The sequence below is a fragment of the Nyctereutes procyonoides genome, unplaced genomic scaffold (assembly GCF_905146905.1).
Source record: "Nyctereutes procyonoides isolate TBG_1078 unplaced genomic scaffold, NYPRO_anot_genome, whole genome shotgun sequence".
NCBI classification, from domain to species: Eukaryota; Metazoa; Chordata; class Mammalia; order Carnivora; family Canidae; genus Nyctereutes; species Nyctereutes procyonoides.
In genome coordinates, this window is record NW_026575052.1 from 19,081,598 (window position 1) to 19,107,013 (window position 25,416).

At 42.7% G+C, this 25,416-nt stretch overlaps 1 protein-coding gene across 1 annotated transcript in view; it reads right to left on the minus strand.

The window, feature by feature from the left end:
* N4BP1 (NEDD4 binding protein 1) overlaps positions 1–19,291 on the minus strand; it is a 49,182-nt gene extending 29,891 nt beyond the window's left edge. Inside the window, exon 1 of the mRNA XM_055331836.1 lies at positions 19,004–19,291. Within this exon, the coding sequence (XP_055187811.1) occupies positions 19,004–19,201 (198 nt within the window). The 5' untranslated portion in view covers positions 19,202–19,291. The remainder of the gene's footprint in view (positions 1–19,003) is intronic.
* Positions 19,292–25,416: the final 6,125 nt, after the last annotated feature.

The window sequence follows — 25,416 nt, forward strand, 5'->3', positions numbered from 1 at the left end:
GGCTCCAAACTGGGTGTGGGGCTGAGCTATCTAGCTAGCTGAATGAATGAATGAATGGCACCTGAGTTCACTCAGTCAGCTGAGTGTCCAACTCTTTATTTTGGCTCCAGTCATAATCTCAGGGTTGTGAGATTGAGCCCTGAGTTGGGCTCTGTGCTCAGCATGGAATCTGCTTGAGATTCTCTCATTCTTGCTCGCTCTCCCTCTGCACATCCCTACCCCCTGCCACTTGTGGGCATGCTCTCAAATAAATAAATCTTAAATAAAATAAAAGTTTTTGTTAGATTATTCTAATATCTATGTTTTCTTGGTACTGGCATCTGCTGTCCTTTCTCATGAGAATTGATATTTTCCTTCTTCTTCACATGTTAAGTAATTTTGCACTGTATCTAATTTGAATATTATGAGACTCTTAATCTTATTTAATTTACTAGTACTCTTAAATGCACAATGTTGATATTTCTGTTCTAGCAGATAATTGACCTAGTTGGATTCACACTGCAAGCTGCAGCCTGTCTTCAGAAAGCTGTGATTCTAGTATCAATTCAGTTTTTAAAGTCTCTGCAACATTATCTGTATCTGTCCCATATGCAGGCTACCAGAGGCCAGTCTGGGACCTAGATAGTAGTTTTTTTGTTAGTTCAGTTTTCAAAAGTCTTTGTTATGGATGAAAAGTAGATCCACACATGTAGTTTAGGGATAAATTCAGGAGATCATCAATAAATTTTATGGAATCACTTTTCTAAGCTCCTCTCTCTCTCTCTCTCTGCCATATTTCTAGTGCTTTCTGGTTCCCCTACTTCACCTTGTACTACTGCATCTATGCCTGGGTCTTCCCAGAGGATACACACAGAGAAAGTAATAAGGCTGGCCCCAACCTCTTGGGACCCCAAACCACCGTTCCTTTCATAGAAGAAAATCCTTCTCCCTCAGAACTTTGGTTCCTGCAAGCTCCCAATGCCACTGCCACGATTGTTTGGAAGCTGGTATGCACTGAAATGAAGAAAATGGCCGCGGAGCCCAAACTAGGGGACAAAGGAGAGGAAAAAGATGGAAAACTCACCACTGGTTTGGTGGTGTTCTGAATTCTGTTTTTCTTCCCCAGTCTGCCTCCTATTTACTTTTCAGAGCCCTCAGACAGCTGCTCCATGCTATCCGTGCCTTGTAACTATATTCAGTAGGAGTGACAGGGTGGAGTATGCTTGCTCTATCTTACTCAGAATTAGAACCTCCTTGCTGCCTATTAATATTTAAGTAATGCTGCCTGTTTAGCATATGTAAGTGATGGTTGAATTCACCAAATACCATTGAGACTACTGTGCAGCCACTGGATGAGAAAAAAGGTGATCACACCTACTCAGTGGAATGCTAGCACAACTATTAGCCAACCTGGAGAGAAGGGGTTTCTTCTCCAGATAAAAGGCTTCTAAAACAAGTATCCTCTCAAGTAAGGGCTAACCCTCGAATAGATTCAAGTTGTAAAGCCCACCTATCAACAGATCCTACCCAGACACAAGGCCTCCAACTAGTTTTTCAGATGCTATATGAAACATAAAAAAAGACCAACATCAGAATACAATCTCAAATATGAAAGAAAGAAACTAATAAAGTAGAACATAAAATAGAGGAAAACCAGAAGAAACTAGGTAATGAATGCAGGGTAGGAAAGAAAACTTCAACAAAATTTTAATTACTGTTTCTAACAGATATAAGATAATGAATTCATATAACAGGAATCAAGATGCTAAAAAAAGAGACAAATAATCAAAATAGGAGTACTAGTAAATTATGGATATGATGGCCAAAACAAAAGTCAAGAGAAAGATTTCAAATACATATTGGAAGAAATTTCTCCAGAGGTACCACAAAAACAAAGTGAAAAATAAGAGGGAAAAGAAACTTTAAGGATCTATCCAGGATATCCAATATCCAAACAACTGACATTAAAAAAGAACAGAGAGAGAGAGAAAGAAAGACAAACCAACCCAGAATGGCAATTAATAAAGAAGTAACACAAATAATTTCCTGGAACTAAAATACACAAGACTCCATGTATGATTAGTGAAAAAATTACATCAAATCTGTTTGGGAACTAAAGCACACAGATACTATCTTGAAAGCGTCCACGGAATATCTAAGCATGATTATTTTTTTTAAAGACCCACAAGAAAAAAATCCTGGGGGCAGGATGGGAACAGGGCATATGTAAAAGGATGACATCATAATATCAGAAATTCTCAACAGCAGATCTGGATGACTGGGAAAAAGGGATAGCAACATTTAAAATTCTAAGGGAAACTGATTTTCAATCTATAATTCTATATCATCCATTTCTAGACATGCTAAAAGCAGACAAAATTACTCCCACAGACTATTTTCTTGAGAAACTATTTAAAGATGAAGGCCACCAAAAATAAGAGATGAAATAATTAGTAAATTCAATCCAAGCCTGGCAAAGTCCAAAGACTATAGCCATGTGGCAAACAAGATGAGCAATTAGCTAAGTGGAGGAGGGGAGGAGGCTCAAGGAGTGCTCTCCCAGAAAAGAAAGCTCAACAAATAGTTGATATAAAGGAATATTTGTACAAGATTAAGGATATTTTAAAATCATATTTCACAAGTAGATGAAAACAGGGCAGATAAATTACAGTAAAAATTAAAAGTTGTATCAGAAGGAAAATATAGTACTGGGCTTTACAGTAATAATTATGTAAGTCATTATATAAACCTTGCTTCTTGCTTTAGCTAAAAACAAAATCACTATATTGATGTCTTAGTCCATTCAGGCTGCTAAAACAAAATAGCAGACTGGGTGGCTTAGAAACAACAGAAATTTATTTCTCACAGTTCTGGTGGCTGGAAGCTAGAATGGTCGGGTGAGGCTGTCTTTCAGGGTGCAGACTTCTCATTTTTCCACTTGGTGGAAGAAGCAAAGGAGTTCTCCTGGGCCTCTTTTTAAGAGTATTAATGTCATTCAAGCCCTCATGACTTAATTACCTCCCAAAGGTCCCATCTCCTAATATCATCATTATTTTGGGCATTGAGATTTCACCATATGAATTCTGACAGAACACAAATATTCAGCCCACAGTAAATGGGAAAATGGGGATAGTTTTGGCCTCACCCATCTTTTTTGGTTTTTTTGAAGATTTTATTTATTCATTTGAGAGAGAGAGAGAGAGAGAGAGAGAGAGAGAGAGAGAGAGAAAGGAAGGTGAGAAAGACAGATTCTGAAGCAGACTCCACCCTGAATGCAGAGCTCGGAGAGGGGCTCAATCCACGAACACTAGATCATGACTTCAGCCAAACCAAGAGTTGGACACCTAACCAACAGAGTTGCCGAGGTGCCCCACCTCATCTATCTTAAAGAAAGTAATAATTTGAGGGATCCCTGGGTGGCGCAGCGGTTTGGCGCCTGCCTTTGGCCCAGGGCGCGATCCTGGAGACCCGGGATCGAATCCCACATCCGACTCCCGGTGCATGGAGCCTGCCTCTCTCTCTCTCTCTCTCTCTCTGTGACTATCATAAATACATAAATTAAAAAATAAAATAAAAAAAAATAAAAGAAAGTAGATAATGGGGCAGCCTGGGTGGCTCAGTGGCTTAGCACCGCCTTCAGCCCAAGGCCTGTTCCTGGAGACCTGGTATGGAGTCCCATGTCAGGCTCCCTGCATGGAGCCTGCTTCTCCCTCAGCCTGTGTCTCTGCCTCTCTCTCTCTGTGTGTCTCTCATGAATAAATAAATAAATAAATAATATATATATATAAAAAAGGAAAGTGAATAATGCCTAAAATTTATAAGAAATAGCAGTATGTTATTTACAATTATTTAACCATCAAAACATCAGCTAAAAACAGTAAAAAGTAACTGTCTTTAGGAAGAAGAGACGATTATTGTTTCTTGTAAAAATTCTCAGCACTACTTTTTTGTTTTAATCATGCGCATATATTTTGGGATACTCTTATTTCCTAATCCCAATAAAAATTTTTAAAAATGGATACATAACATGCTGTGATGCTATATTAGTGATAGCTTTGGCATTAATTTTGTTTTCCTTGATTTTTATCTAACATTTAAGATAAATGTTAGCAGTTTTGAAATAATGTGAGTGATTCATCTTTGAAACAAACATTTTCCATTACTTCTGTTACTTTTCTGGAGTGGTATAATCTGCAAGAAAAGCTAAAACTAATTAGTTGTAATTTTATTTGTATTTGATTTAGGATGTTCTTAATCCTATGCAACCAAAAAAGAGTAAGATTAAATGAGAGGCTGAGACAGATAACTGCAAAGATTGTGATAATCTTGATTTTGATTTTTTTAAATAGACTTTATTTTTTCAAGCATTTGGGGGTTCACAGCAAAATTGAGAAGGTAGAGATTTTTTTAAAAATATAATTTGTTTACTGATAATCCTTAAAATTCTGTATGTTTTTATCAACTTAATCAATTTTATACATTTGAGCCTACAGAAAATACATACTCTAAAACTGTAAATCTGATGTGTTATTTACAAACAATTTACTTTTCACTGCTTATGCAACCATTTCACAGCAAGTGATATTCTCAGGGATGTATCCAGATACTATTTAAATTACTATCTTTCAAAGAAAAAAATGCTCAAGTAAAAGTTAGATCCTTTGGGAAGATCATAGAGAGTCTCAGGAGAGCTCCTGTGGCTCTCGGTGTGTAAGCATCAGGACTGGCAGAGAAATGCCCAATACAAGCAGAGTCATCTGACGTTATTCCCCAAATAACTAAAACTATTACTGCAAGACTAAATGCCTAGTTTTGAGGGAGAGTTGTGCTAAGAGCTTGTTACAGCTTCACATGCACAAAACTGTGTACTCCCAAAAGACAGGAGTAATTATTTCTTGAGATTCAGACTCCCATTTTTTATTAATAATTTACTCTTGTGGATTACTAAGTAGCAGCAATTGATTTTCATATTCAAATTCAGAAGTGAACAATAAAGTATACAAGTATACTGTACTACTACATTCTACTTTTTTTAAAGATTTTATTTATTTACTCATAAAAGACACAGAGAAAGAGAGGCAGAGACACAGGCAGAGGGAGAAGCAGGCTCCATGTAGGGAGCCCGATGCGGGACTCAATCCCGAAACTCCAGGATCACGTCCTGGGCCGAAGGCAGACGCTAAACCGCTGAGCCACCCAGAGATCCTTTTTTAAAATATTTTATTTATTTATTCATGAGAGACAAGAGAGAGAAGCAGAGACACAAGGCAGAGGGAGAAGCAGGTTCCATGCAGGGAGCCTGATATGGGACTCGATCCTGGAATTCCGGGATCGTGCCCTGAGCCAAAGGTAGTTGCTCAACCACTGAGCCACACCACACGTCCCTGTACTGCTACGTTCTAGATGTCTAGTCGTAAATTGCACTGATAAGCATCTGTGGACCCAAATATCCATCATTTGCATTTGGCTGTATTTGGTATCTGAATATTTGAATGTTAGTCAAAAACTGTCTTCCCCATCCTGCAATGTTCATATTGTTTTACTTTACTCAGGCTTTTAAAGAAAAAGCAGATATTTTAGATCTAATATATATAACAACTTCCCTTTCATGTAGCAAGGGACTTCCTATTATTCTACCTTCTACAAATTCAGCTCTTCTCAATATCATAACATTTACAAATCCAGACAGAAGTCCTTGGCAACCTGTGCTATTCACAACATAGCTAAACCAGAAAAGATCAAAGTGGCTACTCGAAGAGTCTCCACATTTGACCAGGGAAAGGTTTCTTGGCTCCACTGTTCACCATCCTCCATCTATTATGGGCACACACGTGCAGGGCTTTGTCAGCTTGTCTCCCAGGTCACGCATAGTTGAAGCAGCTGATTGAGAGTGTAGGAGGAACAACAAAGGGCATACCTGCAGAGCACAGAACAGCAAATGACAACTGACAGCACAGGTGCAAAAATAAATTGAAGGAAGACACAATGGTTAAAAGCCATAGCAACTCAAGATTGGCTCACATAAGTGCAGATCTAACACATAGTGGCAGCTGCCAGGAGCATAACTGTGCCCTGGCACAACATAACAGAAGACACTCAAGTGGACCACAAATCACTGAGGCAAAAGAAACTATGCAGGCAAGGAACACTACATTATAGAGAGATTTCTAAAAGGGTTCGGACAAGTAGTTCTCATCTCTGGCTGCACACTTCAGGATTCTAAAGATTTCTTCTGTTTAGGAGACTCTTGCATAAATGGTGTTGTATATTATCTCTAAGAGAAAATAAAGTAGGAGTAGTAATAAAATTTTTAGACATTGACACGAGTCCTACAGAATACATATTGTTAGAAGAAGCATTAGGGGATCCCTGGGTGGCGCAGCGGTTTGGCGCCTGCCTTTGGCCCAGGGCGCGATCCTGGAGATCCGGGATCGAATCCCACGTCGGGCTCCCGGTGCATGGAGCCTGCTTCTCCCTCTGCCTGTGTCTCTGCCTCTCTCTCTCTCTCACTGTGTGCCTATCATAAATAAATAAAAAATTAAAAAAAATAAAATAAAAAAAAGAAGCATCATATAAGCCTTACAAAAAACCCCACTCACTTTAACATCAATAATCTACAAATCTGTAACAGGTCCATTTTAGTCTCTATCTGGCTATCTATATTAATAATATTGCTATAAAATGACTAATAACCGTACTAGCCATTTTTCCAATGCACTTCCAACATTAGCTTTCTGTTCCATCTTTCTCTTCAATCTCATTTCTAAAACATCTACCAAGATCTTTCCTAGCAGGGGTGTCTTAACAGCTCCACAGGGAAGCACTTCCAGCTTGCTCGCTCTGAGCATACTTCTTGAAAACAGGACCAGAGGCCACACGAAGTATCTACCCTAGATGTCATCTCCATTACACCTGTAAATATCTGAAATTCTATAGCTTCCAAAACTTTCAGCTCTCCTGATCAACTTATTCTTCACTCTTACCCAAATGTCTTCAGGTCCCAAACTGCATTTTCACTCTTTTTACTCCGAGTAAAAGACATTTATTTTATCACAGTCTGAAGGCCAACATTTGTGAAGCCCTTCAACTGCCTCTCCTTTTTCATCTAAAACATTTTACCTTTCATGAGTCTGTTCTCCTTCACTCTGTTTTAAAGCCATGTTGTTTTCCCAGTTCTGATTCATCACTCCCTTCTTACTCACCTCTGCACACCTACAAACCTGTGTGGGTTTCCCTGTTCCTACATAACACTTCCTTCAGTCTCACTGCCTATGCAAGGGACTGCTCCATCTCTGTCTTCATCTCCACACTTTTTTTTTTTTTAAGATTTTATTTATTCATGGGAGGCACACAGAGAGAGGCAGAGACATAGGCAGAGGGAGAAGCAGGCTCCTCACAGGGAGCCCGATGTGGGACTTGATCCCAGAATCCTGGAATCTGAGCCGAAGGCAGGCGCTCAACCGTTGAGCTACCCAGGCATCCCATCCACACTTAAGTAGCCTAAACTCCATTTCACTGCTAACCCCTTGAATCTGGATTTGGCCCCCATTCAAACTGAAACCACTTTCTTAAATGCCAACTGTGACAACTACTGCAAAGCGCAAACACCCCTTCTCTGTGCTCTCCTAGTCAGGCTCTCTGTAGCAAGATACCATCACCCAACTTCTCTTTGACAAGTTATTTCCTCTCCATAATTCAGGATACCGCTGTCTAGTTATTTTCCTGACTACTTCCTGAAATCCTCTGTTGCCACTTCCTACTGCACCTTAAATGTATGCCTTCCCCCTCCCTCTGGTCCTCTCCTTCAATTATACTCTCACAGACTCTTCAGATTCCAGCCATAACTTTTACTTCTATGGTAACATTCCAAATCTCCATCCCTAGTCCTTAATACTGTTAGGCTGCAGACTATCCATCCCCTGGACACTTCTACTGGACTAACCCCACAGTTGCCTCAAATTTAATGGTCTGTATTAGAGCTCAGTTTTCCACTCGTCTTTGGTCCAAGTCCCCTTGAAAATGAAACACAGTTGCCTCGATTTGAAGTTTTCTTTCCTTCTCATGCCATTTTTCACAAATCTTGTCTCATGGGAATATTACTGCAACCAACTCTAAACCCTTCTGTTGCCTGTCTTGTCATACTCTACCCCTAGTAACATTATCAGTGACATGTGAAAGCACACCTGTATCACTTCCCTACTCAAAAACTTTCTAGGGCAGCCCGGGTGGCTCAGTGGTTTAGCGCCACCTTTGGCCCAGGACATGATCCAGAAGACCTGGGATCAAGTCCCACGTAGGGCTCCCTGCATGGAGCCTGCTTCTCCCTCTGCCTGTGTCTTTGCCTCTCTCTCTCTCTCTGTGTCTCTCATGAATAAATAAATAAAAACTTAAAAAAAAAAAAACAACTTTCTAAGGGTTCTCACTGCGTAAGATTAATGTTCAAGACCCTCAGAATCATATTCAAAGTCCTCTGTGGTTTGGATTTTAGTCCATTTTCTTACTTCTGTAGCCTAATTTAACCTTTCCTTCCTTAAATTCATCCAAAAACACCTTCCAAGAGCAAGATGAGGGAGATGTTAATGTTTTCTACACACAATTATCATACTATTTGAACTACAGCATTTACACAACTCAACTGGACAGTGCAGGGACTGGCCTTGGTTATTAAACACAGTGGTTCTCGGGCAGCCCGGTGGCGCAGCGGTTTAGTGCTGCCTGCAGCCTGGGGTGTGATCCTGGAGACCCGGGATCGAGCCCTGCATCGGGCTTCCTGCATGGGGCCTGCTTCTCCCTCTGCCTGTGTCTCTGCCTCTCTCTCGCTCTCTCTGAATGAATAAATAAATAAATCTTAAAAAAAAAATTAACACAGTGGTTCTCAATCAGGGATGATTTTGCTCTTCACGGGGCACTGGAAATCTCAGGAGACATTTCTGGTTGTCACAACTGACGGGGTACTCCTGGCATCTCGGGGCAAGAGGTCAGGGATGGTGCTAAACATCCTACAATGCTCAATACAACCCCCACAACAAAATATTCTGACTAAAATGTCAACAGTGCCACTGTTGAGAAACCCTGAACTAATCAATAAATGTTGAACAAATATGCGTTCAAACAGAAATTAGGAAGTTTGAGAACACAGGTTGACATCCAGCCTAGTATCAATGATGTTGGCAACACTGTAAAAGAGAAAGTGGCCAAATTGACCAAAAAGGGGTAGAGGGTTCCATTTTAATAGCTTGCATAACTTTAAGTTTTAAATACTCCTAAATGAGGCAAAAAGGATGGCCTTTCAAGCATAATGGAGCACTCCCTTTGGCCCACCCACAGAGTATTTAATTCTCTGGGAAATTTACCTTTGTCTGACACACAATTCATTACTCATTAGGGCCTGAACTGGGATGCTACATATTAAAATGTAGATTTTTTTTTGTCCAGCAGAGATGCCAATATCTCCACCTGACAGACAAAATATTATGATTATACTGCTCTGAAAGATATAAACCAATCTGCATCTAATCAAGCAATTTTACTCCACCATTCTTCTTCTTCTTCTTTTTTTTTTTTTTTTTAGTGTAGATAAATACTCAGATCCTCAAACACTCTCTGAACCAGTTTTATATTCCTGCTGGTTCCCTCAGTCATGAGTTACTAGTCTGAAAGTCACATTTATAGTTTTGACTTTTTTTTTTTTTTAGATTTTATTTATTTATTCATGAAGAGACACAGAGAGGCAGAGACACAGGCATAGGGAGAAGCAGGCTTCCCATGTGGGACTTGATCACAGAATGACAGGATCACAACCAGAGCCAAAGGCAGACACTCAACCACGGAGACACCTAGATGCCCCTATAGTAGTAGTAGTTGTTGTTTTTTAATTTACACTTTGGCAGTTTATATGACTCAAGTCTATCTAAGTGGACTCACTGCTTGTAGCTATTAAACTGAGTGGCCCAAGAAGAGGACTGCATGGTTGTGTAAGCCCAATCATGCCTCGTTTTAGGTCCCAGGGTGAATCCCGAGCAGGAAGAGAATTTTACTGGTGCTATTTCCTTGTTATTATTCTTCTGATTTTGTTTTTGTTTTAAAGTTCTTGGCCACATGTCCCTTTCTACACCTCCATCACTGATTACATACTACCAGGTCAGTCTCAACTACACCCTTGGTATACACTGTACTTAGTCTGCAGGAATCTGATTTTACAACCTGACCAAGTGGTGATCTGTCAGTGGATAATGGATCTATTTTCTGCTGGATGAGATACTACAAGAAAATCTGGTTTTAGTCTTTTCTGTCTTTCTGTTTGTGTAAGAACATGTCTCACCACCACTGAAAGAACAGTCTTTTTGAAATTCAGACCAGTTTTGTGTTTTTGGATTACTTTTGACCTATGGCTAAGATTGTGGAACCAGAACTGAATACATACATATCTGTATCTATAAAACAAGAAAAATCTTGATTCCTCATGGTTTAAGTATGAAATGTATTTCTACCTCCAAAGGTAGTAAAAAATTAAAAAGTTTCTTGAAGAACCTCTGTTCTAATTGGCTTATAGAGAATAAGAAGCTTTTACATAAATCTAAATCTATATTTCTAGAATTCCTAGAAAGTAAGGAAACTAAACATCTAATACTTATATGTTATTAGCCTTTTATTTTTTAATTTTTTAAAAATGTTTTATTTATTCATGAGAGACACCGATATATATATATATATATATATATATATATATATATATAGAGAGAGAGAGAGAGAGAGAGAGAGAGGCAGAGACACAGGCAGAAGGAGAAGCAGGTTAGCCTTTTAACGACCAAAAGAAAAAAACCTCACAAACTCATAGAAACTGCTACTTCAAAAGAATTTTTAAGAATCCTAATTCATGTACTAAAAATAATCCATAAGTCAGTATGATTTGATAATTTTAATGCTAATTTAAAAAGATATCCTTTTCCTGATTTCATCAGTGTAGAAAACAATGCACACACACACACATATATATATATTTTCCCCTATGAAGAGATACACTGAACTGTGCTGGCTTGCTCTTCAGAGAGGCTAGTACTACTCAGGATTACTCACATTTATGATAATGAAAAATATAAGGTTATATATTCAACCAAATTGAATGATAACACTGACAACTTCTAAAATATCAAAAGTTATATGCCATTCAGTCGTCAGCATAAGAGTAATTTCCAATATCCTTAACTTTAAGACCTTGATTGGACTAATAATAAATGGTTAACTAAAGGATACTCTTTATATACATCATTAATTTCCACATGAGTCAAGACACCAAATGCAGTTTAAACACATACACATACAGGCTTTCTAATATTACCACAATGTCATTATAGCACATAACAAAATGAACAGTGATTCCTTAGTATTGTTAATACTCAAGTCTACGTTTGATGTCCTTTTCCAGTTGTTCTGTTCTAAACCTTATTTTTTTCACCATAATTACACAATTTTTCACCCTGTCTGGTATTTCACCCAAACAGAATCATATGATGATATATGCTCTAAGGTAAATCTTCTTTCAGTCAGCATTTTTTTGAGATTCATGTATCAGTGCATAAATCAGTCCTGTGTTCTCTTCTACTCTCGTGCAGTATACCACTCTGAAAGCATTAACCCCTAAACTTTTTGGGGGTTTCCCAAAGGTCCCCAGCAGTCAGTCACAAAGATTTGTCGTTTACCTTCTAACAAGAATGCTAAAACTAGTTCACTTCTTTGGGAGTACTCCGTACTTCTTTAGTGGAACCCCATTAAGTTGTGTCATATCAAAAGGGAAGTCTGGTTTCTTTTACTTTTTCGTGGCAATGTAGTTATTTGTATACAGATCAGTGACAATCTGTCCTTTTACTAGGATAAAATTATACAAATTCAAGGTGCAACCCAGGCCATAACTAAAATGTCATATTTAAGAATCCTGTTGAATCAGCAGGTATGGTAACATCACTATTACAAAACAAGGGCTGTAGTTCATGCATAGAACCAATGCTCAGGAAACTGCTCTGGTACCTGTTCTGTGGCATACAGGGTCCCAGCCTTAAATATAGTATAAAGAAAGTCACTTTCTGATAGGCCAGAAATTTTAGCATTTTGGGAACCTTGAGGACAGAAAAAATCATGCAAATGTATAGACACCACAGGTGAAAAATGTAGAAATGGCTTTCTTGATTTTTTTGGAGGCTTCCTGCTTTAGAATAAAAGAGCCATAAAAAGCAATTAAAAACAAAAACCACCTTCTATTAAAAATTCAACCGCAGTTCCTTATGAAATTTCCACAGAGAATAATTCTCCAAGTTTACTAATTGCTAATATCTCCCCCATATTCCAAATACAATGAAGCTAGTCCGTGTGCATATGTCTGTGTGATCAAGAGTAATCCTTGGAAGTTATTTATGATTACAAGGGATACAATTAACAAAAATTACAGAAACCCAGGAAATGAAGTAAAAGAACGGCTGCATGTTCTTTCAATGTCATATCAGAGAATTTTCTAGGAGGTCCAACCAAGGATTGTTTCATACCTAGGGCTGCACTGTACCTGATAGAATTGCTGGACAAAATAGCACACATGTGCTATAACTGCACTGTTTACACTGGTAGACACTAGTCCCATGTGGCCATCAAGCACCTGAAATGCAACTGAGAAAGTAAATACTAAATTTCAATGAACTTTGATTTAAATAGCCACATGTGGTAGTGGCTACATACTGGACAGTGCAAATCCAGCCTCTGGACTACTTCTGTACAGTTCCCAGGGTAAACATTGCTTTTACCTTCAAAAAAGGTTGTAAAAAAACAAAAAGAAGAGTATGAGACAGACACCCTGTATAGTCCATAAAGTCTAAAATATTTATTATGTGGCTCTTTACTCATCAACTAATGTAAATTACTAATTCTCTCAGCACTAAGACTGAACAAAAACCCTTCACCAAGTTGGAAGGAACCTCTTAAAACACATAATAATTCAGTTTCCTTAAACAAAGAAGTTTCCCATGTTGTTTCCATTTGACATAACTTATTTTTTTAAAAAACAGTTCTTGGGGCACCTGGGTGGCTCAGTGGTTGAATGTCTGTCTTTGGCTCAGGTCGTGATCCCAGGGTCCTGGGATTGAGTCCTGCACTGGGCTCCCTGCAGGGAGCCTGCTTCTCCCTCTGCCTATGTCTCTCATGAGTAAATAAAATCTTAAGGGAAGAGGAAACAGTCATGAGCAATCACTTTGACCCCAGTATTACCATTGTGAGTATCCCTTATTTCAACATTCTGGTATAACCCCAAAATATTAACCATAAAAAGAAACTGAACAAACCACCATTTCTTAAGAAGATGATTTTCACAACCATAGTGAGTTAAAATAAAAATCATTCTAGGAAATGCAAAGAGGCCACCGACCTCCTTTCTGGTAAAATCAAAACAAAAACTCCAGGTCACCACCCAGCATTACATCTACAAATTATTTCCTCCACGAACAAATCTACTGTTCAAGAATTTATTCATGAAACCAGGTACCAAGCTCTCCTAACAGAAAAGAAAATGAAACAATACAGTGTCCATTTTAACCCTCTGATGTCAACGCAGTAATGGGCCACTTCTACTCAATTCTTTAAAAAAAAAAAAATCTGCATCTTTCTCCTCTCTTACTCTACAACTATGTAAGTAAAAACTCCAAGGACAATAACCAACTCCTCAGATGACCCTCCTCTCTTTTTCTCTTCGTCACAAATTAAAATGGATCAGATGTTTAGTCTACCTTGGCAGAGTTTCTTGTGTGTACTATAATTTCAATGTTTAAGATTTATCAGTCCTCCAAATTTTATTCTAAGTCCTCCAGACTGGTGTTCTGGCTATGGCTCATGGTGGCAACTCACTGTTATGAGGTAATGCCTGAAACACCACCAAGTGATAGACATTGTGGTTAGCAAATTTAACACCCTAAAAGTTCATGGAAAAACTCTACAAGTAGCCATGCCATTTGTTTTCCATTACTCCCTTTTGTTTGTTAACCTTCAGGGTAGGCTCCTATATCAACCAACTAAACTAATGTTAGCACCCAAATCACTGCTATGGACCTTGTTAACCTAGGCACTATATTATCTCCAGATGCCTCACACTTCCATCCTCTTTACCTTCTCTAAGTTGAAGGGAATACTTCCACTTCATACCCAGACCACTGAGGCACCAATCCTTCGTTCTCAGAATTCCTCCATTTCAAAGATTCTGATCTCTGAAACTCCTCCCCAACTACGACTTCTGTGATTCTCCAACACTCACTGAACTTGCCCTATCTGCAGGATTCCATGAATCTCAGAGGGGACAGGATCTAAGGTCTTATTCCTTTCCTGTTTTTACAGTTCATTATGCCCCTTTCTGCCTTCTCCTATCCAGTCTGAACCTCTCTGGCTATCAATTCACTAAAAGTAGAAGTTAAGTCTATATTTTTGATTGTTCTAGCCCAAATAATGCCGACCATTCAGAAATATTTCCTGAGCCTCATTCTACCTTGTCCAATCACACCTTATTTTCCTTTAGTCTTTGGGGTGTTAGCTTCACCAACATCCAGAGTGGGGGAAATTATCACCTACTGGAGAATTTCTGGGTCAAGTGGTATTTTAAATTCAGGCCATCTAACTTTCCCTGGCCTTACTTCAGTTCCAATGCACCAACTTTTCTTTTTTTGTTCTTTTCCAATGCACTTCCAAAAGTTCCGTGGCATCTAGCCTACCATGCTCCACTGTCTTCAGGCTTTCACCCCCCCCCCAGGTATGAATTGATACCCTACTTTATTGAGACAGTACTATAGGCCATTGAGGTGTTCAACTGCCCTCTATGCCAAATGGCAGAGGGGGAGCATATCTTCACTCATTCTGTCTAAAGAAGAGGTCCTAAAAAGCTGAACCTGGTCCTCTGACATGTTTGGTTTAGCAAACATGGTTGCTTTTTGTTTTTAGAATATTTACTTTTAAAAGAGTAATTTTTTTTTTGCTAAAAAATATATTAATGTGGATTTTGAGACATAATCCACAGCATGCATGATTTTTAAAACATAAATTAGTTGCCTCTTCCAAAACAAAATAGTTTCACATCAAATCCAGGCCCCTGGCTTTTCTTGGATGAGACATCATTGGGCCCATCCTATGTAACTGGCTAATACTAAGCATTGGCAGTTAGTCACCGTCCCCCATGGGGCATGAGAACCTTCTTCACCAGTTCCTCCCTACCAACCAGCGGGTTCCATATGCGGTCTCCCCCAGGGAGCATGGAATCTGTGGCTGTGGCTCCTAGAGTTAAAGGAAGAATCTGAACTTCTCATTCCCAGGGCTGAGATCTCTTCAGCCTCATCCCTCTCCACCACTGTCTAACTCCAAGGATCCTACCCAGGCACTGCATCTTTGATCTGTGAGTGAAGCAACATCTAGTTAGTACCTTCACTTCCTCTCTGAAATTCAGTCCTCAACCTCCTATGATTCTGTAACTTTGGCCACCACGGACTTCAACCTCCTCCTGATGGGTTCCAATACTCTCTACTGGGTTCCTCTCTTTGAGACATCTCCTCCCAGCCCTCGTGGTAATGTCACATTGCTATAAAAGTCACTAAACACCCCCAATTTCTGTCCTCATATCAACACAAACCAGCAATGGATCACACTGAGGAAAGAAGCCTAGAGTATAAACACTGACTATGGAGATATTTCTTAGAAATGTAAATCTAATGGCATCACTCATGTTGTCACAACCCTTCCATGACTCCCTCCTACCTGCCTGCTTGGTAAAATCCATGTTCTTCTGCAGGCCCCAAGTGCTTTGTGACTTGGCCCCTTTCTGTCTCTGACTGTTTCTTCCAATCTACTCCTACACTTGAGAAGTCAGTGATAAACTGGCACTATTTCACATCCCTGTAATTTTACACATGTTCTTCCCCCTGGAAAACTCTTGTTCCATTCTTTAACACCCAATTAAGAAGAGCAATCCTTCCTCTCCTGTATTACTGTAACACCTTGTACATATTTCAATGGGTAACATGTATCATACTGTACTATTTGTTTCCAAGTCTGTCTCCCCTACTAAGCTATAGATTACCTGAAGTCCAGAGGCAACTGTCAGTGCACTTCCTGACACATAAATTTTCTTTAAATGTTGGCCACCTGGCTCTGCCAACAGGTCGAAACAATATATCTACCATCCTTCCTGACACCAAGGCTTAAAACCTTTCCCTCAATCCCTACATCCACTCAGCCACCAGATCTCAGTGAAAACTATCACCCACCCATGTCCAGCTTGGAACATGTCTTTTCCACAGCTGGGTCTTCCTGCCTCCAAGTAAAGGGAAGGCAAGTCCTTCTCTCAAAATTCCTCACTGACTCCTTATTGAATAAGGCCCAAAGGCTTAACCTGGCATTTGGGTCCACTGAGGCTCTGACACTTCTACCAAGACGCTGTGTTTTGGACCTCAAGCTTTTGCTCACAACTACCTCCTGGGAATCTTACAGGCTCTTCAAAGCTCAGCCCAAGTGCTGCTTCCCCCAACACATTTCCTCTTCGACGTAGGGTCCACATTTACAGAATGTGTGCCTTTTTAAAACCTCCCAGGACATTATCATTTTCTACCTGAAGGTCCCTTTCTCTCTAGCCAATGGAGCCCTAACTAACTAAACCCCCACATTCTCTTCTACTCTAACATCAGCTAAATGCAGTGATTTAACATTTTAAAACCACCTGCAAGGACCCAGAAAAGTTGCTGGCATCTTATCTGAGCCTACCAGCTAGCTACCTAAAAAAATTCTTACTTACTCTAAATCTTCCTTCCCCCAAACATTCTCCTCCTCCACAACTTAAAATATTGTAGATGTTGAAGTTTGCTTTCCTGTTCTTAATTTCTAAGTTAATGGTTTTCTCTTCCTCAAAAGAATGTAAAACAAACTCCAAAGCCAATTAAAACTATGGTATTCAGTGCTTACCCATGAATCTCAAGGGAAAAGAAAAAGGATTTCTTACAAATGGGAGGACTGAATGATGAGTAACACACATCACAAAGATATCCGAGACACTGTATATCACCAGGGCAAGTGACACCTACTACCAAGATACTGTAAGACACACCTTTCCCAAATAGTTTACACTCAACTACGTGGCAGGACAAGCAGGAGAAAAGGAGTTGGGAGGGTCTGGCAGAGCGTGCCAAGTTTTTCTGTAGAGCACTTTCCACACTTGGGAGGAGTCTTGAGTAAAGCTGAACTGGGAGCAGGTGAAGCACACAGTAAAAGCAGTGACTAGTCAGTCAGTAGAGGTTTAAGGTTGAGAGCTGCTACCACACAGAACTGGTAAAATAAGGTGGGACTAGATTAGGTTAATGATCTGTAAATCTCCAGAGGAGGAGTTTAGAGTGAATGAGACAGGCAACAGGAGGTCCTAGTAGGTCCCAAGGCAGGAAAAAGATTTTCTGTGGGAGGATCAGTTTAATGCAAGTTATACCAGAGGGAGGGAGGAAGGAATGGAGTGAGGGCAGTGAACTAAGGGAGGGGCACATACCAAGGATGAAGGTCTCAATTGCAGCAGAGGCAACGAAAAAAGAGAAGAATGAGCGCATCTAAGAGATTTTCAGAAATATTAACAGAGCTTAGTCACGGGCCAACCTTTTAGCTCTGGGGAAGAAAGTCAGTTGCTGGGGAAAAAAGAATGAGGGCCCTGGGAAGAAGTTAAAAATTAAAAGTTAGGGGGTGCCTGGCTGGCTCAGTCCACAAGCATGTGACTCTTGATCTCAGAGTCATGAGTTCAAGCCCCACGCGGGATGCATAGAGCCTACTTTAGAAAATTAAAACACTTTACAAAAATCAAAAGTCGGGGAACAAATTAAGCACAGGAAAGCAAATGTGATTCAACATCTACAATGTTATGAGTTCCGCTGTGCGGAGAAGAATCACAGGTAACTGCCCTATCTCTTCCAAAGATATTAAAACAAGCACCCAGGCTTTCTTTTTTTTTTTTTTTTTTTTTTTAAGTCTAAGATACTCAGGAATCACAGAACATCCAATTCTCCAAGGACACTGTTGAAATTTCTGAAGTAGGATGCCACAAAAAGGACCATTTTCTTCCCAGCCAGAGGGTTCATCATTTGGGAAGACAGATATCAAGAACAAGGGCCCTAAGTCTGAGTCTTGGCTCCCCCCACGGACTAGACAGGAAAACCTGGAGAAACCTGAATGGGGGGAGAAGGGGGGGGAGGAGAGAGATGCTTTGTTACTGTGTCTTGGCTCGGAGAAGAAGGGGAATAGTTGAAGGTGTTGCGTAGGTTTAAGGCTGAAATGCTGATTTTGAGAGGTGAGTCACCACTTGCAGAGTTTCAGTTTCCCCAGCTGTTTAATTGAGAGAGGAAAAATAATAAAAATGCACCTCGCCGGATTTTTTTTTTTTTAAGACCTGCGTTAGATAACCCCCGTGTAGGGCTTAGCATAACGCCTGACGTTCTGTGACCAACAACATCAACACAAAGAATAATGCTCTTTTTTCAACACTGTTGCTAAACATCCCCATCTCTTCTGGATGATGATACGCTGTGTATTTTACTACTAGGATGGATGGGGCCGTTTTTTGTTTTTTGTTTGTTTTTTTGTCGGACTGTCAAAAGGGGCCCGAAATCCCAGAAGGGCTCAGAAGCCCCGTGGGTCCCGGAGGCCTGGGGAGAGAAAGGGGGCCGAGGCGGCTGCAGGCCCCGAGCGCGCAGGCCCTACGCAACACCCCGCGGGCCGGCCCGGGCTCTGCGCTCTGCAGCAGCACCCACCGCGGTCGCCGCGACGCCCTCCGACCGACGCGCTTGCGTCAGCGCCGCTTCACAAACGGGGAAACTGAGGCGCCCGCGGGCTGAGCCGCTAGCCCGAGGTCACATGGCTCGAGATCGGGCACGCAGGTCGGCGGGCTCCGGAGATGCGCTCGCAGCCGCGGCGCCTCGCTGCGTCCCCGCACGGAGGGCTGGAGGGCGGGCGGGCGGGCGGGCGGGGAGGGGGCGGCGGGACTCACCTTGGCGCTGTGCACCGCCTCCTGCGCCCCGCGGAGCTGCAGCCAGATGCGCGCGGGCAGCGGCTCCTCGGCCCCGAGCGCGCCGAGCACCGCCAGGCTCACGCCGAACAGGCCCTCGATGCGGCCGCGGCTCCGCTCCAGCAGCGCCGCCTTCTCCGCGGGCGCGGTGAACTCGTCCAGCACCGCCCGGGCCGCCATGGCGGGCGCGGCCTCCCGCGGCGGCGCCGGGGGCCGGCGGCGGCGACGCCCCCTCAGCGTGCCGCCGCTGCACCCGAGCCCGTCCGGCGGCGTCGGCCCTCGCGGCCGCCTAGCCTCGCCCCCGCCCCCGCCCGCGCCCCGCCGCCCGCCCGCAGGCCCAGCTACACCATCCCGGCTCGGCCGCCGCGGCCTGGCAACTGCGGGCGGAGAACCCCTCCGCCCCTTCGCCGCCGCCGCCGCCGCCGCCGCCGCCGCCGCCGCCGCCGCGGGCCGGGCCCCGCCGCCGCGCATGCGCCCAGCCCGCCGCCGTCATTGATGCTCGCCGCCCCCCAGGGAAAGGCGGAGGGCGGGGGCGACGGAACTCGACGTCACGCGCAGTGGCCATGTTGGTTGAGGGCAAGGCGACGGCTCCGGAGAGGGGCCTGGGCGGCCTTCTTGGGTGAGGGCACAGCCCTTTTGGGTGACTTGATGGATGGTGAATCTGTGGTTTTACAGATGGGGGATTTGAGGCTATGACCCAGTTGACGGGGCTGACCCAGGGTCACAAGGGATTTGGGTTTGTCTTCAGACATCTTGAAGCCCAAACTAGGGCTCTAGCAATTGAGCTTTCCAGCTTCTCAGTAATTGATAGGCAGATGGTACCCCTCCTTCCCACCCTCCCTCTGCCCGCCTGCCCGCCTGCCTGCCTGCCTGCCTTCCTTCCTGCCTTCCTTCTTCCTTCCTTCCTTCCTTCCTCCCTCCCTTCTTTCCTCCCTTCCTTCCTTCTTCCTTCCTTCCTTCCTTCCTTCCTTCCTTCCTTCCTTCCTTCCTTTCTTCCTTCTCTTCCTGCCACCCTTTCTGCATCCCTTCCAGCTTCTCAGATGATCTTCCTTCCTTACTCCCCCTCTTCCTCCCTTCTCCCTCCCTCCTTCCTCCCTCCCTACTTTCCCCCTCCCTCCTTCCCTTCATTCCTTCCACCCTTTCTCCTGACCTTCCAGCTTCTCAGTAATTGATAGGCAGATGACCTTCCTTCCTTCCTTTCTTTCTCCCTCCCTCCCTCCCTCCCTCCCTCCCTCCCTCTCTCCATCCCTTTCTCTCTTTCTCTCTCCCTACCCATCTTCTTCCTTTCTGTTCCGTTCCTTCTTTTCTTTCTTGTTCTTTGAATAAAAATGGTAACAAGAGGAGAAGAAAATGGGAATAATAAGTATGGGGAATTGAGGAGGAAAGAGATGATTAAAAAAAATCAGGAGAGTGATTTCTTCTGGGAGGGAAGGATGGGTATGTGTTGTAATAGAGGTGCAAAAAGTGGGAGATTAGCGGCGCATCCCTTTTACTGTGGGGCTTTAATAAATACACCCTAAGCCCTCCCCAGCTCTGTTTTCTCATCTATAAATCCATGGGGTGTTCTCAGTTATCTTTAAAGGCTTTTCCAGATCTTACATTCTCTGAGTCCATAAAAAGAGATTTTAGAAGATTAAATGTTGGTTTCCTTTCTCTGGGCTAAACGTTGTGGATGTAGCAGGTAGATAAGGATCATGAGAATATTACTTAACTTCTCTGTGTCTTAATTCCTCATCTGTGAAATGTGGGCAAAAATAGTACCTCCTGTTGTGAAAATAACTACAATACCTGGACACAGTGAGTGATCACTAAGTATTAGCTATTACTATTTGGTAGATTAGCAATGCATTTGAGGTTCTATTTTCATGGAAAAACCTTGTATGGATTATACAACCATGTTGAACTTGTGGGCCTGGAAGCCCCCTCCATCTGTGTAGATTTCCCCTTGAGGAGAAAGAAGGGGATCTAAAGATGTTACAGTTGGAAATGCCAAAAGTGAATGGTCTTGGTCAGAGGGATTACCCAGGTAAAACTTCTCAGGGATCCTGGCTGCTGGGGTTTTCCATTTGCCTTAGAAATTTAGGCAGGTGTGTTTCCCGGGTGCCCCAATGAGAGATGACTCAGCACAGGGAAGAGAACCATTAGGCTCACAGACCAACAACTTCCTGTTCTCCTGGGCTTTTCCCTTGGTGTCTACACAACCAGCAGTCTTCCTCCATCAGGTGGGTGACCTGAGATTGACTGAGACAGGACAGGTGGTGAGCATGGCCTTGCTGATAGATTTTACTCAGAGCTAGAGTCAACGCGTTATTTCCTGTCTTCTTGTCACACTCACCTTAAATGGAATTGCTATTGTTCTGTGATTGGACAAGGCTTTCCCCAGGGCTTTCCTGTTTGCTCCCAGTGACTTCCTGGCCAGTGAGTCTTAATTGCTTAATTGTAAAGGGTGAGGAGATGCTGCTGTGAAAAAGCACACTACAGCTCCTTCCCCACCCACCCCCCAACAAAAACCCACCCAATACCAATAAAAGTAGTGCATACACACAACCATAAAAGAAAGTTGGGCCATTATACTGTGTTCACAAGACACTGGATTGGTGTGTCACCGGACATAGAGCTGTTGGGTTTTTCCCTCTATTTAAAAGAATTGTCAGTTCATATCTGGCCAGCATTTCCCTTTAGGGAACTCTCAAGGTTTCCTGAGTGTAGGGAAGTAGGAGAGAGGGAGAGAGAGAAATCCCCTTTTTAAGAAACTCCCTTGATTACTGCAGTTTCTGAACCACAACTTTCCTTGTTTGACCAGCCTTGCCTACCTTGGCTAGTCTCACCAGCCCAGGACAGTTGATGCCAAGGATGAGACCTTTATGGAATCTCTATGTTCCAAACCCTCTACCTATTTTTTTCTCTGATATCCATAAGAACCCGATGAAACAGTGTTGAGGAAATCACTTATTTCCCCTTCTCACATTTTCATGGAGGTGGGGGGTGGATTCCTATCTTATTCCCTAGCAGGGCCAAGTATAGAGGAACGCATCCCAGTTTCCTTCTGCCTCTCCCTCACTTTCCCCAGGACAGGAGGAGGACTTAGGTGATCCAGCAGACCAGTGGCTTTCTGAGAAGACTCAAGTTGGACCATTCTGCCCCCAGAGAGGGTGCGTTATTGTGTGTAGTGTCTGCAGTTGCTTCAGCCACATCCTCCAGGGGGGAGCTTTGTCAGTAATAAAGATGACATTTTGACCTCCACCTGTCTGATGTCTGCTTTTATTTGTCAATTCTGAATGCAGGAGGGGCAGAAAGTGTTTATTGGTCTTCTAAAATACCAACAGTGGTTGCTGTTATTATCATTCCTGTTTTAAAAGTGAGGGAATGGAAGCATAGAGAGGTTTGGGACTGTTTCACAGAGCTGGTAAGTGAAGTGATAGGAATAGAAATTTGAATTCAGGCAGTCTGACTCTGTGCTAGGGTGCTCATACCTGCTGTGCCATAATGGCAACAAGCCTTTATCGGCACCCAGCCCCCTTTTCTGCTCTTGTGCCAAAGTAAGCAAGGGGAGATAATATGTTCTCATGACCAACCTCCTAACCCTTGGGATTCTGTCAAAAATAGATTTGCACAAGTGACGTTGCTTGGCACAGCCACCCAATCTGATAAACGGACTCAACATGCCCTCCAGCAAGCAGTCTCTAGGGGGATGCGTCTTCCTAAGTTCTTTGCTTTTCCTTCCTTCCTTCCTTCCTTCCTTCCTTCCTTCCTTCCTTCCTTCTTTCCTTGTATAATGGCATCAAGGGCTTTAGAGTAACATACAAGAATACAATTGTGTTTTAGCCACATACATTTTAATATATTTACAAACTGTTCAGTCCTTCTCATATCCCTTGTCACTAGTCCAAACCACCATCATTTCTCCTTTTGATGACTGTGGGGTCCACCCCCCCCACATTCTTCCTGGCCTCTCTCCAAGTTCCAAGAGCTACGACTGCTATCAGGTTGGGAGAAATTATTTACAAATATTGATGCTGCAGCTGGAGTATGTTCTCAAATTGTAAATTTCATCAGTCAATCTCTTAAGACCCCTCGAGAGCTTTCCCTTGTGCTCAGAACAAAATCCAAACTCCTTACAGTAGGTTTCAGCTTTTGCAAGATCAGTCTCCTGCTTACTCCTCCTTTACTCCTCTCTCCACCTAGCCTAACTTACCCTGCCTCGGGGCATTTGCACAGGCTGTTTTTTCCTCCTGCTTTCTTTTCACTTAGTTGACTCCTGTTCTTCCATCAGATCTCAGCTCAAAAGCCACTTATTTAAGAATTTGTTCACTGGCTTTTCTGAAGAATCAAATTCCCTTGTCACAGGCTCTTGGGGGGCATTGTGGCCCTCTTGCTCATGCCACTGGGATCAGTTTTACATATGTTTGTGTGATATGATTGATTCATGTCCATCTCCAGACGTCATCAAACCATAAGCTCCAGGTCCCCCTCACCTGAGGCTGGAATGAGCTCGAAGTATTTTAGGAATGGAAATCAGGGCAGCTTGCAGCCCCTTATGTCTAGAGAATGCTGAGGCAGGGGACACCTACAGGTATGATGAGGCTGGATCCTCCAGAACCTGGCAGGCTAGTTACAGATTTTGTGTTTTAAGTACACTGGGAAACCTTCCTGGATTTTAAGCAGCAAGTGCACCATTCAATGTGTGCTCTGAGATCTCCCTCCCTTTCCCTGGGGAAGGAAACATGGAGAGCCAGAGAGGACCTGGGAGTCCAGGGGTATTTAGCGGGTATTGGTCCAGGAGAGAGCTGGTGGTGGTTTGGACCAGGGATGTTGGAGTGGAGACAGAGAGGAGGAACCTGAGAGGCATTTTGGTGGTAAAATCCCAACGTTAAAGTACAGGGGGGCTTGTTTCTCCTTAGCTGCAGAAAAGCCCTGGTGCTTCTGCTGCTTCTAGTCTTGTGTTTCTTTCTCTTTATAATTCCTCTGGATTGTTACTACCCACATTGTTGGAACGTCTCTGACATTAATTCAAACTGCTAAACTGCTACAGCATTGAGAGTTGTTTATAAATCTCAGTTGTCTCAGGTGGGGACACAGTTTCTGGGCCAAGTGTTGTTACTCCATGACTGCCAGCAACCTACCAGCTCCTAGATGCCCTGAAACCATAGTATCTTCCCATCACCCTTTATAGCAGTGTTTCTCAACAATGGCACAATTTTCATCTTGGGCCAGATAACCCTTTTTCTGTGGAGGGCTATCCTGTGAATTATAGGGTGTTGGGTAGCAATCCTGGCCTCCCTCAGCAGATGCCAGTAGCATCTTTCCACCCCAGTTGTGACAACAACAAAAATGTCTCCAGATAGTATGTAATGTCCCCATCCCTATTAAGAACCACTGATCTACACAGCAGTTCAGAGAAAGCCCTGTCCCTGGGGCTGAGCTAGTGAGAATTTTATCTCTTCCTCTCTTCTGCATTCTCTCTATGGGACACAAACACCCCAAATCCAATGAAAAAGCTCACTGAGTTCCCTCTGACAAGCTTTCCTGTCTATGTTGAGTGTGGAACAACATGGGTTAAGAGGGTCCTGGTCAGATGTATGTCCACCAAGCAAGGGACTGGGCAACTGGCCACCCGTTAGCCATCACTGCTTCTCATCAGCTTATTTATAGAACACATTCTTGCCAGGCCCACCTGTCTTTAAAGCCCAGCTTGTCTAACTTCTGAGAAAATGTGCTGGCCTGTTCAACTTCCTGTGGTTGATTAGCGCAATTGAATAACTGGTTGTTTAATTTGTTTATTCATTCAACAAATATTTACAGAATACCATCTTCCAGGTACAGTCCTGAAAACATAGCAATGAACAAAGCAGAGTATCTGCTTTCATGAACTTACTAAGGGAAGACACAATAAGTGAATGAACTGTATAGTGCTGGGGAGTGGCTGTGGTAATTTAGAGGGCTCAATATTCTATCCCCCATCTGTGGTAGCTAGTCTCCAGAGATGGCTCTCAACAATGCTTTTCCTCCCTATGTGAGCATACGGCTCTTTACGTCCGGAATCTGGACTTCTCTGTAACTGCATTATTTCAGGATTTCCAAGACCAATTCTTAAGAAGCTTTTGTTTCCTTCCTTTTGGAATACTTGCTTATGGAGCAGTCCTGATTGGAACTTAGCTACCATGCCAAGAGGAAGCCCAAACAACAACGTGGAGGAGGGCCAAGGCCCTCATTTTCCCAGCTGACAGCCTCCAGATGAGCTCCCAGCTAGTGGCCAAAACCAAGTACCAGTCACGTGAATGAGGCCATTTTGGACTTCCAGCTGGTTCAGCATTCCAGTTGACAACCTATGAAACAAAAGAACCATCTGGTCAACCCACAGACTTATTTGAAATAGTAAATTGTTGACTACTGAG